Genomic DNA, 18,171 nt, shown 5'->3' with positions numbered 1-18,171 from the left:
CGAGTGCTTTTCATAAGTCTTGAAAAAAATAAAGAAAAAAGACTAATTCCTTCATAAAACTAATATGTTTTATGAAGTTTACAAAATATTTTTTATACATAAACTAAATTTATGAAAAACATAGCTAAAGTTTTTTCTCTTATTTTTTCTCTAAGAAAATGTCTGTGAAAAAATTGGTCCAAATATACTCTTGATAAGCTGGGAATAAATAAGAATAAAATCAAAATAAAAATTATTTAATTGAATAGAAATAGAAAAAATATAAAAAAGATAAAGAGATAAAGAGAAATATATGAAAAATACAAATTTTTTTATATTTTAAATAGTACAGTGAATCCCTTTTTTAAAAATTATTTATATAGTCCTTATCTGCTGCAGACTCCCTATATTAGTTCTATCTTCACCCATCCCTCTATAATAATTCCCAAAATACTAAATGACAGTGAGAAAAAAAAGGGAGATATAAAGTGTTAAAAATAATTAATACTCATCAATCTTCTCTCTGTTTATTTTTTTTTATCTTTTAAAACAGATTACATTTACTATTTTTTTAGAATTTTCAAAAGACTCTTAACACTTTTTTTTCTAAATTTAAACTATCATTCACTTACCTTATTTTAATGAATTGATACACCCCTTTATTTAGTTTAATAAGTGACATACGTGCAAGATAAAAAATGTGCTCTGTTTTAATGAAAGACAACAGGACTCTTTACACTCCCCATCCTATGATTGTAAGAAAAAAACATCTCAACGTTATAGAAAAGAATTGCGCAATTCGATTTTGTTTTTTCTATATGTATGTTGAAAGTCATCGACTAGAGATAAGACCAAATTATAATATATAAGTGAGGTGCAAACCTCACTTTATAAGCTGATTTTGTGGAGTTGAGTTAGACTTAAACCCACTTTCTAATATGGTATTAGAGTCATGAGTTGAGTTAGACTTAAAAACTCTTTTGTGGAGATGAGTTAGACTTAAAAACTCACTTTCTAATAATGTATTATGTGTTTCTTCTTTATGCTTCTCTCGAGATTTTATGTTTTTGTGATTTTGGAGAAGAGATTGTTGTATTGAAGTTACATTCTGATGTTCTGCGAAAAGCATGTAGAGTTTCTTTAATACACTTTAGAAAGTACAGGTATCGTTTGAGAGCTGAAAAAATAATTAGTACAATCAATTGTATGAAAAATAAACTTGATAAGAACTTTTCTATGAATATTTGATCCTGTATTTGAAAAATAAAGGAGAAAATGTAAGGTTAAGAGAGAGAAGAAACAAAACGTGAAAGTGCTGTATCTGTGAATATATGAAAACAGAAGAGGATATGACAGAGTTGAATGGCGTATGTAAACGATGGAGAACCATGCAACAGAAGAAACGATCCTATACTAACAGAAAATAGAAAGGTAACGCATAGACATTCCTTAAGTGAGAAAATAAAAATACAAACGAAGTGAAACACCACCTAATCTATATTCATAAAGATGAGTTACTTTTAATAGTTAATGAGGCGAATGTTTTCTCTTCTGTTTCAGCAATCAATGGGTCACCTTCGTTCAAAATTAAATATATGCATGATAGAACAAATTATATTCTGCTGGTCATTCCGATAGATGGAGTATTGGCATTTCACATTACCAAACTATACCTATTTAACTATCATTCTTATCAACAGTACAAATCCCATGTAACATTTTAACCCGAATCTGTCGACCTATGGAATATCGAGCTGAAGTGTAATGCTTGATTTGATGATCCATCAAACCTTTAACATAAATTAAAATCTCTTTACCGGGCAGACATATTTATAACGACAATCGCAGAGTAGCGTTTTCTTGACATTGTCTCGGAACGGAAACGACAAGATATCAGTTTCTTTGGACAACCAAAGCTGCACTTTAAGGTGAAATCGTATGTGATTAACTACAGTACCACAAAAAATTCGACACTGTATATCAAAAACCTTTTAACTGAAAAAGGGAACCGAGTTACAAAGAAATAGATGTAGTTGTTTTTATTGAACCAGCAAGGAAAACATCAAATTCTGACGTTTTGCTAATTGAAAATCAATAGCCCCAGTTATCATTCCTGATCTCATCATCGAACTTCTTTCTCAGCTCGGGATGCTTTTCGAAGTACTCATCGGCCGTCATGGTACTGAGCTTTTTCTGGGAAAAAAAAGAAAAAAAAGTGAGAATTTTATTAAAAATCCTATAAAACTGTGAAATCTATGAGGCTATCTATTACCTTCAACTCTTGTACATCAGCAATTTCCTTTTCCAAACGTTCAGACTCCTTCAGAGATTTCTCTTCTGCTTCTTTAAGCTCAATCAACTGCAGCCAAACAACAGCAAACATAATAAATCAGGAAATTATAATTGTAAATGTAATGTATGAGTAAAAATGTTTTTTAGGACGTAAGAAATTTAAACAAAATAATAACTAACAATTTGACTAAGTTCTTACCAGGGAGTCAAATTTAGCCTTATACTGAGGAGTTACTGTGTCAACAAACTTGGGGACCTCAATGCCTGCAAAACAGGGGCAAGGGCATCAAACCAAACAATAAAATTTGAATTAATGGTAGGTAAAAGAGTAAATTTATAAAATATTGGTTGTGAACACGCACATATATGGGGCATATCAAATTAATTTAGACCATCCAAAGCAAGGTAGAATTGTCATGATTACTATTAAGAAAGTGAAATTAAGCCTAATTTACACACACACACACACACACACACACACACACACACACACACACATATATATATATATATATATATATATATATATATATATATATATATAATCATGATTCAACCTTATATCTAGTCTATGTAGGCTCTTCAACTTACTCCCAAATGCCAAGGGTTCGACATCTCGGGCGTGGGACAAAGGCGAATACAATATATCCAACAAACTTAACTAGGATAATTTGGCATTATTTTTAATCAATGCAGGCTCTTCAACAATTACATTAACCTCTCAAACTATCTCACTTGATAGACTACTTATATAGAGACACACACATACAGGAATTCAGTGAGATTTTCAATAAAAAAAAAATCAAATGCATGATCCATTCCACAATAGCTAATAATATAAGGAAACTACAGGGCAAGGCTTATGCGTATTTTGAATAGTGGCTACAAGAATTAGAAATTGATGAGATATTATATCAAAATCAAACTGCATCCATTTTCCAAATCCAAGTCCCTAGTACATAGGTATATTTAAATGTGAAAGGGGAGGCAAAATATCGCCACAGCTGAGTAGCATGTTGTTTCGTATGCTCTTCCTTTTACAAATTGTGATTCAAACAAAAAAATAACCAGTCCCATAATCTCTATACTACACTTTGAACACTAGATTCTATGTATCACTAGAATATAGGTTTTAACACGCATTGGAAAGTACATTATAACATGAGGAAATTGGTTAACAAAAGAATGTTATGGAAGTTTGGAGGATGTCTAGTCAACTACCTATTTGAATTTTTCCAAATTTCTATCCAATATTATTTGCGAAATTTTGTCTATATAGAGTTTCTACAATCATTTCTTTTTACAAAAAAGAAATAAATTGAAAAAGAGAGAGAAAGACGGAATAAGATGACTAAGAATAAAAGAGAGTAGAATAGTTTACCATATATGCACTGACTTGCAAATAAAAATGTAAACCAGTGTAGAACAAGGAGCACTTTTTTGCAACCCATGATGGAAACTGGTGTGCACATAACACAGGAAGAAATGGAGAAGTAAAAAATGTTTCATTGGGGTTGAGCCAGACTCTAGAGTCTTGGTTCATGGAGGAGAGTAAGTGCATGACAAAAAACTAAATTTACAAACCTTAAATTCAATGATGTCATCATCGCCACTAAGAATCAGTCAAGCACACTACCCGGCACTGGTATCGTTAATAAATCTAAATGTATACATATTAATAGCATTGGCCATGGAATTCATAAACATACTCTCGTAATGCTCCTTGTACATGTCTACCAAACGAGGGCCAATGCCTTTCCTGTAATAATCCCAGTCGATGGGCTCAGGTTCCTGCAGAATGTAATAAACAACTAAGCAATGCCTGAAAATGATAACTTAAAAAAACGAAAAAAATAATCAACTACAACAAGCATCTAACTAGTTAGTTTATCACACGATCAATGGGAATCGCAAAGCGCTCTCGTTCAAAACACGACGCAGAAGCGCTTGACCAAACATTCACATAACAGGGACCTTAATGTTCATAAAAATAATCCAAAAATCATTACTACAACTATTCGGAAGAAGAGACAGTATATGTTTATTTGGATTAGCTTATTAGGTTAAACGTGTATATTTAAAACAGAAAGCGAAATGAAATATAATCGCTGCAAATCAATTACGAGCCCTAATTATCCAATCGATCTAACATCTCAGAATTAACACAGAAATTCGCATCCCAAATCCACTGCATAATGTAATGAGAGCGAGAGCGAGAGAGAGAGATCGGAAAGAGAGGCGACCTGACTGAACTTGGTTTGTAGTTGGGAGTTAACCTCGTCGAAAGCGCGACGAAGATTCGAGAACTCCCTGCGAGCCTCATCGGAGACGAGAAGCTTCGCCATTCCATCCCAATCAATGTTTTTTCCCACCTTAAACGCCACATCGGTAACTTTCTTCACCGTTCCGCTCATTTTTTTCCCTGCGATGTTCTTCTCCCCAAACACGATTCCAATTCCCCTTCTCGTTGCTGTGCTCGCTGTTCTCCCTTTCACACCCTCCTCCTATCATTCATTACCTTGCTTCCTCGTCTGGGCCGGGTTCTATAGGGCCGGCCCACTATGTCATAGAAATACAGTTGTTGGTCCTCTTATTCTCACCCACTTACTACTAAGTTCATCCCCTCCTTTTAAGCTTTTCAAATGACTAAATTAACCCCTATTCTACTGTCTTATGTTCGACCTCGATATCAATCCGAGTTTGCTAAATTGAACTTTTTTATAACTAATTATTTTGATTAAATCATCATTAAACCTTATAATTATTGAACTTTCAATCTTAATATGTCATGCAGTAAAATCAACGAGTATTCACAAACTAGGGAGAAACACTCATGACACTATTAATGTAAGAGAAGGAGGAGAATGTAAGATAGAGTAGCTGAGTAAATACCTCGTTATTTTCACTCGCATAGTAAGAGAGACTGAGGCAAACACATATTTATCAAGTTTGATTAAATTGGTTCTAACTTGTGAACTTTCAAATACAAAATATTACCACTTGTAATGTTTGGTGCTTGAAAACAGTTTAGGAGTTATCAAAAAGGGTCTTGCACAAGAGACAACATTTGTGGTCGTTTGAACAAGTGTGAAAATTAGAGCAGGAGGGTGTGAAAAGAAAAGAAGTGTTGAAAGGCCCAAAGCAATGATGAAGCAATAAATAAAAGACATGGAGACAAAGGATACGAAAAGAGAGTGTGCTTTTAGGCGTGCGAGAGTGGTATCTAGGTTTAGATTTTCTTTCTAAAGCAACGTAAGCAAGCATGTGCATTTTGGGTGTCTTTTAGTTGTACATTCTTGTATCGCTGCATTGGGCCTGGATGTACCATTGCTTCTTTTCCTCTTTATTGCTTTTGCAAGACCCTACTTGGGACCAACAACAAAATAAATACAACAACAACCTTTAATTATTATCATTGTCTTCTCACACACGTAGAAAGTGAATAACCACAACCCTACACTGCTCTTTCAGAATATCAGTTCGTTGAGAAGGTTATTTTGAGTTATGAGCTTTTGTCGGCTTATGAGACAGATACAAATCACTTTCCAACACCGCTTACTGTTGCTATGTATTTATTAAGTACTTAGTTCTTTCCGAAAACGTTACGTAGATATTATGATTAGTCCATGATCATGTAACATGTCTTCTCCACTCAACATTAATTATTAATTCTTTTTTAATGTTGTATGACCTGGTTGAGTACAAGAACATGCTCTTGACTCCATGTCTAAGTTACCAACTTGAACAAGTACCGTTACTAGTCATACTTTTCTTGACGGGGTAGACCATGACAAGTATATAAGAAAAAATAATACATGGGCAATGAGAAGTGGTGGAGATATAACTAACACAAATAATATCTCCGAAATCATCATGCCACCTTAGAGAAGTTATTTGATCTTCATTTTTATATATTAAATATTAATTTGTTTCAATATGAAATTTGTTGAGTGACATCGTTAAGATTAATCATACATTTGAGTTATTGTCTTTTTTAAAGATTATTTTCTGTTACAGTTTTATTTTTAAAAGACATCTCAAAAGGTGGAATGAGTATTTAAATTGTCTTAAGCATTAATTTTTAAGCGATATAAAACTATTGGAGGAGAAGGTTTGTCTTAGAATCCCGTTATTGACTATGGTTAGGATGACAACAGATCGGGTCGGGTACGGATAGTGCCTATCCGCAACCCGACCCAACCAAAAAAAATCCACCAGTTATCCGACCCGCTACCCACACGGATATCCGCTTAAAAGATACCCGCGAATATTTTAAAACCCGCAGATATCTGTGGATACCCGCGGATACCCGTAAATATTTAAAAAAGTATATTTTTATAAAATATTATAATAAAACTTAAATAAAAATACAAAAAATATATAAAATATAATATATATTAAATTAAATATAAATTAAAATTTAATTTTAATTATATTTAACCTTATAAAATATAAATTAATGTTAATTTTAATTAAATTTAACTTAAAAAAATATAAATTAAATTTTTTATTTTAATTTTTGCGGGTAGCAGATATCCGCGGATACAGATAGTATAATACCCGCACCTGACCCGTTTATAAGCGGGTATTAAAAAACCTGCTACCAACAACCCGCGGATAGTAAATATCCGCGGGTACCAACTATCCGTCGCGGATTTTATCTACGGATATCCGTGAGCGCGGATTTTGTTGTCATCCCTACTCATGGTGGATGCTAAAGTTTTGATCCCAAGTCCACAAAGTAATATCGTTAGGGTCAATCACCATACATCTAATATATTATCTGCTTTGAAATATGGAACTTGTCACAGTCTTATCCTTAAAAGACGTCTCGGAGGATAGTATTTAAATTGTCTTAAACATTGACTCCTAAACGATATGAGACTATTAGATGTGAGAGTTTGTCTTAGAACCTCGTTATCAGCTCACGGTGGATATCAATATTTCAAACTCAAGTTCACAAAATGTTATTGTTAGGATCAATCATCACACATTTAAGATATTATCACTTTGGAGTGTGAAACTATTTATCTTTAAAAAGGCTTCTCAGAAAATGAAATGAAAAAATAGTATTTAAATGGTCTTTTATATATATATATATCCAAAATTATATGAATATATAAATATAAATAAAAAATAACAATGCCCTGACCTCTTCTCCCAAATTCAAGGTTTTCACACAATAAGAAGTTGCATATAGATACTAATTGGAGATGAGGATGGAAAAAACCATGACGATGAAGGCTGCTAATTAACGGCATATGCATTGTTGCAGGTCAAGTTTTGCTAACTTGAGTGGTCAATTCGTGTTTTTTAGTTTCTAGATACCTCATATTTCCATTTGCTAGCATTCGTTTGACGATGGGTGTTCGTGCTACCGTGCTCGGGGGGAAGCACAGGACCAAGAAATACTCAAATTAGTATATGCGTTATGGACTTGGACAAGGAGACATGTGAAGTGATTCTAACAAGACAACCGAGGAATACGAGATTACGTAAATGATTCATCCTACGACACCAACAATTAATGTAGTTTGATCCACTGAAATATGAATATACACTGATTCCATGCGCTTTGTTCAGGAATCAACATAAGATTAGTCAAGATATGGAAATGTTCATAAAAAACATCATGGTTCATTGATTCTACTTAGGAAAACATATATACGCAACTGATGAGTTGTTTTTCAGATGCAAGATTCATGACAAATATAGAAGAAAAGCTGTGGTTTTTCTGGAAGTTAAGATTAACTTTCGTAGTAAATTTGTCTTGCGTTATTCGGGTAGTACTATCATGAGTGTTGGAATAAATATAGACTAAGAACATACGTTATATATTTGATTTTACATTTTAAAGTTAAAAATATATGAAATTCAAGATACGAATTGGTCGCTGTTATTTACGTAAATACTTCATTAATTTAATCCACTTTAAATTAGCACTAATTTTCTTTTTTACTTCAGCTAAAGGTAATGACAAATATTAAACCTAACACGAGTTTAAATATATTTTTTTATCGTTTTTATATTTTTTACGGTAAAAAAGGTAACATTTATTTTTTAACATTAACATGTATTGATTATCAATCTCAATAACTTAATTATAAATTGATATGGAAAACCATAGGAAGTTATTGATGATTTGATATATAAATGCAAATTGACATAGGAAAAAAACAGGAAGTTATAAGAAAATGATTTTATTAGAGTCACTTTTATCATAGAATCTGATCTTTTTAGAGACTCACCAATAAAAATAAATTCTTTATTATATTTCTTTTATCTTTAAAATTACATAGCTATTTTATTTCTATTTGCTGCAATGTTCTTTCCAACTTCTGGGATTATTGTCAAACCTATCTTTGTTTCATTCTCTATTTAGCCCAGAAAGCATATATCTCCTTTCATACACTATTTTTTAAGCATGATCCACTCTTCATGCTCATGCAATGTAACACGCTAACATTTTAATTATTCATAAAAATGGAATGATGCATGACTTTAGAAAACAATAATAAGAAAATGACAGCATATCATTCTTGTCAATAAATCACGATTAAGAAGTTATTTAATGTTATTAAGATAATTATTATAACAATAAATAAATCTATTTATTATGATAGTTTGTGGTTACATATCAGTATAGTTTTTTTAAAAACTTCTAAACAAACAATCTCATTAAACAAAAAAAGTGTCAATTATAACTTGCCTTAAATGATAACAAATTATTCATTATGCATAACATTATCTAGTAAAATACGAGTTTGGAATTTTTCTTCTTGTACTATTATAATTATATATTTAAAAAAAATCTTCCATACAAGACTGCTAATCACAACAGTGAGTTTGAACTTTATTGCATTTTTTAAACGGAATGTTTAAGTAATATGTTTCAAAACAATATTTTTGTTGTTGATAGAAATATGTATAAATTTATAATAGAGTACTTGAAATATTCTAAACTTTATACACAATATTTACAAGATTTCTCAAATACATATATGATAGGTCTTTTGAAGTTTGTACTTTAAAACCAGTATCATCTTGAAAATAGATTTTTAAATTAATGTAAGCATTCCAATTTATTTTTCAAACTCTTTAAGTTGAAAGATACCTGTAACGTCCCGGCAATTCACAGGGACCATCGACTGCCCCCACAGATCACCACGAGACTTTCCAGTGTGCTTTGTACTCACTCGCACACTTTCTGGGAAAACTTCCCAGAAGGTCACCCATCCCAGAATTACTCCAGGCTAAGCACACTTAATCATGGAGTTCTTATGAGTTAGGCTACCAAAAAGCAAATGCATTTGGTGATATGAGTAGCCAAATCAATCCCTTTAAGATATCCTTCAACCGTATAGTCCCATACCTATACAGTCTCCAGATCCCTCTCATTCCGGTGTATGTTCGATTCGTCCATGTACCCCTTCCACCCGAAGCTGCCAGGAGCCGCTCCTTATCTGTGCCCCCTACACCATGCCTCTTGCACCGGCGTCACTCCCCGCCCTCGTCAGTGCTCAGATGTCACATGCCCACCAGCTTCCGTCTGGTTCGTCCTCGAACCACACTGTACTGGGAGAGGCTAGGCTCTGATACCATCTGTAACGTCCCCGGAAGGTGTGCGAGTGAGGACAAAGTACACTAAAAAGCCTCGTGGTGATCTGTGGAGGCAGTCGATGGTCCTTGTGAGTTGCCGGGATGTTACAATACCTATATTACATATATGTGAATTTTCCGTTGTTTAATATCTCTTTGTTTATATTAAGACTTAAAATAAATTTAGATAATAGAAGCTTATTCAAACTTGAACTAACAAAATTAGCTCCAATTAAAACTCAATTTGAAATAGGTTGAATTTGAGTCAACTCAAATTTACAAATAGTAAGCTCCTTAACTCAAGGTAGAGAATTAAAACTATAATAATTTTTATTTAGTGATTTATTTTATAGAAAGAAAATTATTTCATTTGAACTTTTCGGTCCCTGCCTAACCGAAACTTTTCAACAAATGAGTAGTAGAAAAAAAACTTATGTTGTCATTACATAGGGTATAATATCATATAATAAAATAATAATTGGTGATATTATATATGTTGTTATTATGAGTGAAAAAAATTTATATATGAGAATTTTTTACATCAAAAGTCCTTTTTAATGAAAACCATCACCCTTAGAAGACATTGAAAATGCAATGTGAATTTAAATACTTGAGTAATATGTTTTAGTTGATAAATAAAAAGTGTGAAAAATAAAAGAAATTTATTTGAAAAATGTTTTGTTTTTGAATGTATATTGATGTCATTGAGAAAGATGTTGGTGGCGTAGGAGTGAGATTTGAAAAATATAAAGCAACAGCGTAATTAGGGTAGAATACTAAAATGAATAGATACATATACACGGTGTTTGAACTAATTAATGTCTACATCTTGACTTTGAATTATGTCATCTAAAATTTGGAGTTAGCAGTAAGTTCTGGAATAAAACAATTTTGCTAACAGTTTTTTTTCCAGAAGGGGTCACCAGAATAGAGCGATGGCGGTCACTCTGGTTTCTTAGGTCTTTGTCTCTCCTCCAATGGATATATTTTCTTTTTTTCATTTACATTATTTTAAAACAATTATTATTTTTTACTTCTTCTGTTTCATTGGCATTTAATATTCCATTTACATTGTTAACATATTACAACTTACTAATATGTTAGCATTCCTAAAGATTATGTGACTGAGAATGAATTCTATTAATTAATAAGATTGTGGTAACATTTGACCTTTAGTTTATTGTCTTTAAAGAAGTTGGATTAAAAGTAATCCCATGGACACTCTTGACTCGTTCCTATAGACAGCTAGATAAGGCCATTTTCAATGGAGAATTTTATAACATTTAGAAAAAAGTAATATTATATAATATTTATTTCATATACTATAAATAAATATATATTTTTATTCATTACATATGCTTATGAGAAGCACCATGTAAAAAGATGCTTTGGGGATGACCTAGTAGCAATTTAGATCACTATGTTCGTATATGACACGTTGTTGATAATTTTCTAATATATATATACGCTTCTTTTCTTTTCTTTGAGAATTTATATTATCAATAATTGACTTTATATCTTTCATTTCATTATCCCTTCAATCATATAATAAAAGTGGATAGCTCTAACCTACTTTTCTCATCTTTCTTCATGTTATTCTTTATTCAACATACTTTTTCACTTCTAACATTATTTTCTTTTTTCCTAATTATTATTATATTTTGGGTAATTATTTATTTTATTTACAATAGTGACAATGATTTGAGTTAAATAGATACAATGAATGTAGTGAGGTAAGTAAGTGATAATGGTGAAATGTGCATGAATTTTTTAGGGTTTGACTATGATCTTTCAATTTCAGTATCACCTTGTTTGGTGGATATGTGATGAGATGGGAGTACCCTCAATTGGCACATGGGTGTCAAAACAACATATTCCTTTTTGGCGTAAAATGTAAACAATGAGATGATAATACGCGATAATTAAAGCTATACTCAATTTCTTCACAAACTTTATACAAAACAATGTTATAAGTTAAAATTTATTTATTTATAAGTTAAAATTTAAAAAACTACATGAACTTTTTCATATAATAATTGAGTTACGAAAAAGTTAATTTTAATTTTTTTTCATCAAGAAACTTTAAAATGTTATTAGTTTGTGTTTCTTTTTGAGAAGTCATGGGTGAGTGAGTGTTGCACGTGAGAGATGACAGATGGTGAGATACAACGACGCAATGAGAGTTTGGAAACGCGTTTTTTTGGGCAACGAGAAAAATCATGAAAAGGTTTAGGATGAAAATAAAAGATTAAAGATAACGCGGTTTTAACTTAACCGAATGATTAAATGTTCCATCTACCAAATCATTTTCCAAATAAAAAAAATACTGTTCACTCTCTGTTCTATTACTAAGTCATTATTCATCCACCAGATAAACTTCTATACTATTAAATAGCCAATAAATTTTATCACAACCTGATTAACATTTGGATCTTGGGAAAACTTTTGGATAATAATTATTTCCCTCATAATATAAATTAACATTTATAACTCGTTTATTTAAACCATACACAATTGTTTTTGGTAGAAGAAAAGTGTTACAGAAAAAAAAATAAGTAAATTGAATATAGCTAAAAGAAAAATTCAGAATAAATAAATAACAGCATATTTAAATATGCTTTGTTTTGTAATATGAAAGTTTATGTTACACGTTAAATCGATTTTCATTCTTAAATATTATTTGTTTTCAAAACCATTAGTTACTCAAGTTTTTAAGCATTTCATTACCATCATACCATGTCAAACAACTATCGATTTGCAATTGTGAAATTAGTCTTTTACATTATACGTTTTATGTCAGACTTGTGATAATATTTTATTTAAAAATAATTGAAACTTGTTTATATTAAATCTTAATGACATAAGATTGTTTAAATTAAAATTGTTAACCTATTTTTTCCTTTTCTTTTCTCATTTTGTTCTTTGGTACTGGTAGCTTAATTTGTTATTTAGTTTTGTAATTCGTTGGCTTAGTTTATTTGGGTCTCCTATGTTTATGTTCAATTTAATCTTTTACTTTAAAAAAAAAGTTTAATATGTCACATGTGAAAATTTAAATTTTTTAATTATTTTTTTAATTTAAAAAATATCACGTGTTAGATTATGGTTATGCTACATGACATAGGCACAGTGTTATGCCACATGATAGTATTTATTTTCAGCTTAATCCCTCTATTTAAAAGATTAATTCAATTTAGTCCATCTAATCTTTAAAATTATATAATTTTACCCTCTCAAATTTGAAACAAAATTAGTAATTAAATTTAATTACAACTTATATATACATATTAAAATAATTATTTAGAATTTATACATCAAATTACTCTACCTAAAAAATTACATGTAAACAAATATAAAAAATAAAATAATTTGAGTATTAAGGTGTATACATAAAATACAAGTTTAATTATATTACATGTTAAAATATTAATGTATAAATTTTAAAAAACTATTTTAACACACACACACACACACATATATATATATATATATATATATATAAAAGTTGTAATTAAGTTTAATTACTAATTTGGTCTCAAATTAGATAAAAAATACTAAATTGAATCAAAATTTTAAATAGAGATATTGAATTGAAAACATTTATTGTCATGTCACAATAACACTGACATGTGGCATTACTACTGTCACGTGACTAGGGATGACAACGGATCGGATTGGGCACAAATAGTGTCTACTTGCAACCCAACACGAAAAAAAAAATTTCTCGCTATCTGGATACCCGTTTAAAAAATATCTGTAGGTATTTTAAAATCCGCACATATCCGTGGATATCCGTGAATACTTGCAAACTTTTAAAAAATTATATTTTTATTAATTATTAAAATAAAATTAAAAAAAATTACAAAATATATATAAAATATAATATAAATTAAATTAAATATAAATATAATATAATATAAATTAAATTAAATATAAATATAATATAAATTAAATTAAATATAAATATAAATTAAATTAAATTAAATATAATATAAATTAAATTAAATATAAATATAAATATAATTTTAATTAAATTTATTATTATAAAATATAAAATAATTTTAATGTTAATTAAATTTAACTTAATAAAATATAAATTATATTTTTATTTTTATATTTTGCGGATAACAAATATTCACAGTGGATAGTATAATACTTACACCCAATCCGTTTATAATATTAAAATACTTGTTACTCACAATCTGTGGGTAATAAATATTCGCAGGTACCAACTATCGATGCAGATTTTATGCGTAAATATGCACATATATGAATTTTTTTGTCATCCCTATACATGACACGACACGACTATGACTTAATACCGGGTAGTTTAGATTTTTTTTAAATTAAATTTAATTTTTTTTAAAATTACAAATTGACACTTTTTATGTACAGACACAACGTTAAAGTCAACAGAAATGACCAAATTAATTTTGTTTTTTAAATTAGAGGATTAAACTAACTTAAAAAATAATAAAGAGACCAAAATGAATCAAACTAACAAATAAGAGGACTAAAACACTCATTAAACATAATTGTGGTTGTGTAAATGTTTTGAAAGTCGTTTTAATTTAAATTGATGGTTGTGGGTGTTTCATGATTGTTAACACTTTTTTCAATTACATTGAAGATTTTGTAGGTATAAGTATGTCACAAAGTTCATTGCAGTAGTGATTGAAACTATAATTGCTTGTTATCATCTCAACCAAAATAATGCATGAATTTCTTTATTGATTTTGTGTTTTTAATTTATTGTTGTTTTGTTTATTGTTTACTATCTTGTCTTTTTATATTCAGTTTTTGTATCTTGATTTTTCTAAATCTATTTTGTTATATTTTTTGTAATTTTACTATTCATCCATGTATGAAAATGGAAGCAACACAAATTTAACTTTTTCATCTATTTTGAAGCATGATATCAATTATATGATTGTTTAATTAGATGAATCCCTTCTTAAGTTTAACAAATCATAAGTGATAAGTTTTATATTAATTATTTAGAATACGATTAAAAAAATATCCTTAAATATATAATATCTAATAAGTTAAATAGATGAAAATATAAGAGTTTATTTAAATTTTAGTCTATATCAAATACAATATTTTTGTTAGGAGAGGTAAAAGTTTTAGTTGTGATTCTATTATTGATGGAGTTCAATAGAATTTGAAGGAAGAATGTATGATTTCTTCTATCGTTGTATTTATACTAAATTATATATTTATTTTTGTTATATCAGTGACAATTTAAGTATATAAAATTTGTGTATATTATTTTGGTTCTCCTTAAATTATTGGTCGATATTTACCATTGAGTAAATGTGTCTCGGTATTGTATAACAACTATATAAGAAAGTCATCATTGAAGTACTTTTGATTAAAAATGTTTCTTTTTAAGGAGGAATGTATCAATATAAAAAAAATCACCAGAAATAAATTATTAGAGATATAAGTTTCACATTAAATATAAATAAAAAAGTTAAGTATCATATTATAATAAAGATACGTAAATTTATTGTGTTAGTATTTTGTATTTACTATTATTATTTATGTATCTTTCTTAAGAATCTCTTCCAATAATTCGTCAAATATGAAAACACTGGTAGATTTTAAAATTTTGGTGATGCATAATTCTTAACTTGTAATAAAAATTAGAATTTATAATTTTTGTAGACACTGGCAATGGAAGTTAGATTTTAGTGAATGAGAATATGCGTTGTGGTGTAGAAGAGTGTTGGAATGATTTGGTGGAAATAGGTGAAGATGCTAAAGGTGGCATGGTACTACAAGCAGAAAGCAAAAATTTTAGATTGGATGTTATTAGATGGCTAGAAAAGGCACTTTCACATTGTCCACGGTTGGTGTGACACGAAAAGCTCAATTTTTATTTATTTATTTATAATTAAGAAAAGGAAAAAGAAAAATGAGAAGGTCCAAAGAAACAGTTGCAAAGATGTTTCAAGAGTATGCTGACTCAGACCAAAACAGCTATCCCTTGTACTGATTTTCTTCTTCTGTTGCACTTTTCTTTCCTGAGTCATTATATTGGAGAGGACCGCCATCAATTATATTTTTCTTCTTCTTCTTCTTCTTCTTCTTATTCCCCTTTTTTTTTGTTTCTTTTATTTTATTTTTCTGCATTGTCAAAGGTTTGGCTTGTGAAATGACTAATGAGGAAGCAAACACGATGACGCATATCTACCATATAACTAATTAATGACTTTATTGAAAATGGATTCCCTCAGTATAATTTTCATTATCTCTTCCTCCACTTGGGAGGTTGAAAACTTCACCAGTTACTATAGAACAAATTAATCTCTCTCTAATGGAAATTTCTAAGATACATATATAGCATTCATTAACTTCATGTCCAAAGAGGCTCCCAAGCAGTTCCAAAACTGTTGTCCTCTATGAAGCAGCTCATGTCAATGTGAGGTTGAGGCTGCACCATGTGCTGCTCCTGCGTTTCACTCATTTCCATGCAGATTAGAGCCACCAAATTCGCTTGTTGGCACTGTATGTTCACTACCTCAGCTTGTGCTTTTGCCAACTGTGCTTGAAGCTCGCTCACTTGCTTCTGAAGTTGGCATATTGCTCCTGCACACCCGTAAACTGGGTCTCTGATCCTAGCATTTGCCTCATAAACCATGCTGCTCACAGCATCTGCTCTCTGGGACTCTGGTAACTCCTGAAAATCAATCAATGCATGTTCCTTCTCGTTAACACAAATTCACCTCTTGCTTATCAAAATTGGAGAAAATAAAAACAATTGCTGCTATGCCATCACAGTTCAATGCTTTCTTCCCCTGTGCCCAAATGTGGACACCAGAGTTTTGACACCGACATTCTAAATTTTAGTTTTTTACAATCTGACATCGTGAAAAATCGCAAACAAAGTTAGAAAATGTTGTTTGACTTGGGCATTCTTTTCGCTAAAAGATTAAAAAGAAAGCAGTGGTTGCCAGAGTCGAAAGAAGAGGGAATTATGCACAGTTTTGTTAGGAAGTTAGAAAACAAAACCCATCATGGCCATCAATTAGGTATGCCCCCGCTAGCTTTTCCTCTCACTTTTGACCAATACCCATGATTTTGTTTCTCTGAAATGACCAGAGACAATTTAGCTAATTTTGTGTTGTCTTCCAAGAAAAATGGCATGCCATGAAGTGTGGACTTCTCAAACAAAAAGCAAGAAAGAGGAAAAATAAAAAATCAAAAACCAGTAGCAAGGATTGGTGAATGCCGGGTGTGTATGGTACCTGCAAGAACTTGATGATGTTGCTTGCTCCAAAGACTCTGTGAGCAATGGTGAATTTGAGGGGATCGGTGGGAGGGAAATAGGGAGCCAGGACACACTTCTCGACGCACCTGCGGCGGAGAATCTTGCAGGCAGCACAGGGGCTAACGACCACAGGCGGCGGCGGAGAAGGCGGAGCAGGAGCTGGAGATCCCTGAGAGGGTGAAGGGAAAGGTGTGGGAGAGTGTGAGGGAGGGGAAGAAGATGAAGATGGAGGAGAGTTTGAGAGCATAGTGGGAAGATTGATTGGGATTGGTGAAGAAGTTGTTGTTGTTGGTGTTGTTGTGGTGGTGGTTTTGAGTTTGTAGTACATGATGGTGTTTTGAGACAGAGGAAAGAAAACAGAGGAAACAGGATTGTTGAGATTTTTTGGCTTTGTTGCATATGATAAAAACTAAGGCTGAGTGTGCTATATTTATAGACCAAAGCCGAAGGCGACAAAGAGGGCGACTCATCTACGTATTCAAGAGGCAAACATGACGAAGTATATTTCTCATAAAGCCGTATAAAATTTCCAACTTCAGAAAAGGGCTTTCATTATGAAAACATGTGTTAACTAAAGTGAGATAAGATGTTACATTTAATTAAATAATAATAATCTTCTTAATTTCATGTCATTTCTTAAACATGATTATTGTTTGGTGTGAAAGAATATATAACAGTATGTAAAAAGGGGTTTTTGCTGTTAATCATTGCACGGTCAAGCAGTGGTCAACCAATTTACCTCCTCTGTCAGTTTTTGGGTGCTAATTCGATGAAGCACAAAACATATTTTTTATATGATTTTTTAACAAAAAAATATTTTCCTATCAAACACAAATATTTAAAATAATATTTAACGAATAATAATATATCAATGTAATCTGTCTAATTATTCTTTCCGTTGTTTTCTTTTGACGCGGAAATTGAGAATAACGGATTTTTTTTTAAGATCGAGAAAAATGTTTGTAACGTGAAAAATATAAATAGTTGGGAAGAAATTGAAATAAATGAGAACACATGATTTTATT

General features: G+C 30.7%; 2 protein-coding genes across 2 annotated transcripts; both read right to left on the bottom strand.

The window, feature by feature from the left end:
* Positions 1–1,808: 1,808 nt before the first annotated feature.
* Positions 1,809–4,765, bottom strand: LOC108325939 (ATP synthase subunit d, mitochondrial). Its single transcript, XM_017559099.2, has 5 exons — positions 4,515–4,765; positions 3,981–4,062; positions 2,471–2,535; positions 2,252–2,338; positions 1,809–2,172 (listed from the first exon to the last, which is right to left on the bottom strand). Exons 1-5 carry the CDS (start codon positions 4,683–4,685, stop codon positions 2,071–2,073), a joined length of 507 nt encoding a protein of 168 aa, XP_017414588.1. The 5' UTR covers positions 4,686–4,765; the 3' UTR covers positions 1,809–2,070.
* Positions 4,766–16,073: 11,308 nt separating this feature from the next.
* LOC108325564 (LOB domain-containing protein 1) lies at positions 16,074–17,551 on the bottom strand. Its single transcript, XM_017558662.2, has 2 exons — positions 17,124–17,551; positions 16,074–16,555 (listed from the first exon to the last, which is right to left on the bottom strand). The coding sequence occupies exons 1-2, from the start codon at positions 17,472–17,474 to the stop codon at positions 16,232–16,234; spliced, it is 675 nt and encodes a 224-aa protein (XP_017414151.1). The 5' UTR covers positions 17,475–17,551; the 3' UTR covers positions 16,074–16,231.
* Between the last annotated feature and the right edge of the window lie 620 nt (positions 17,552–18,171).

Source organism: Vigna angularis, chromosome 3, assembly GCF_016808095.1.
Source record: "Vigna angularis cultivar LongXiaoDou No.4 chromosome 3, ASM1680809v1, whole genome shotgun sequence".
NCBI lineage: Eukaryota > Viridiplantae > Streptophyta > Magnoliopsida > Fabales > Fabaceae > Vigna > Vigna angularis.
The sequence above is the reverse complement of the archived record's forward strand: the minus strand, read 5'-3'. Positions and strand labels throughout refer to the sequence as shown.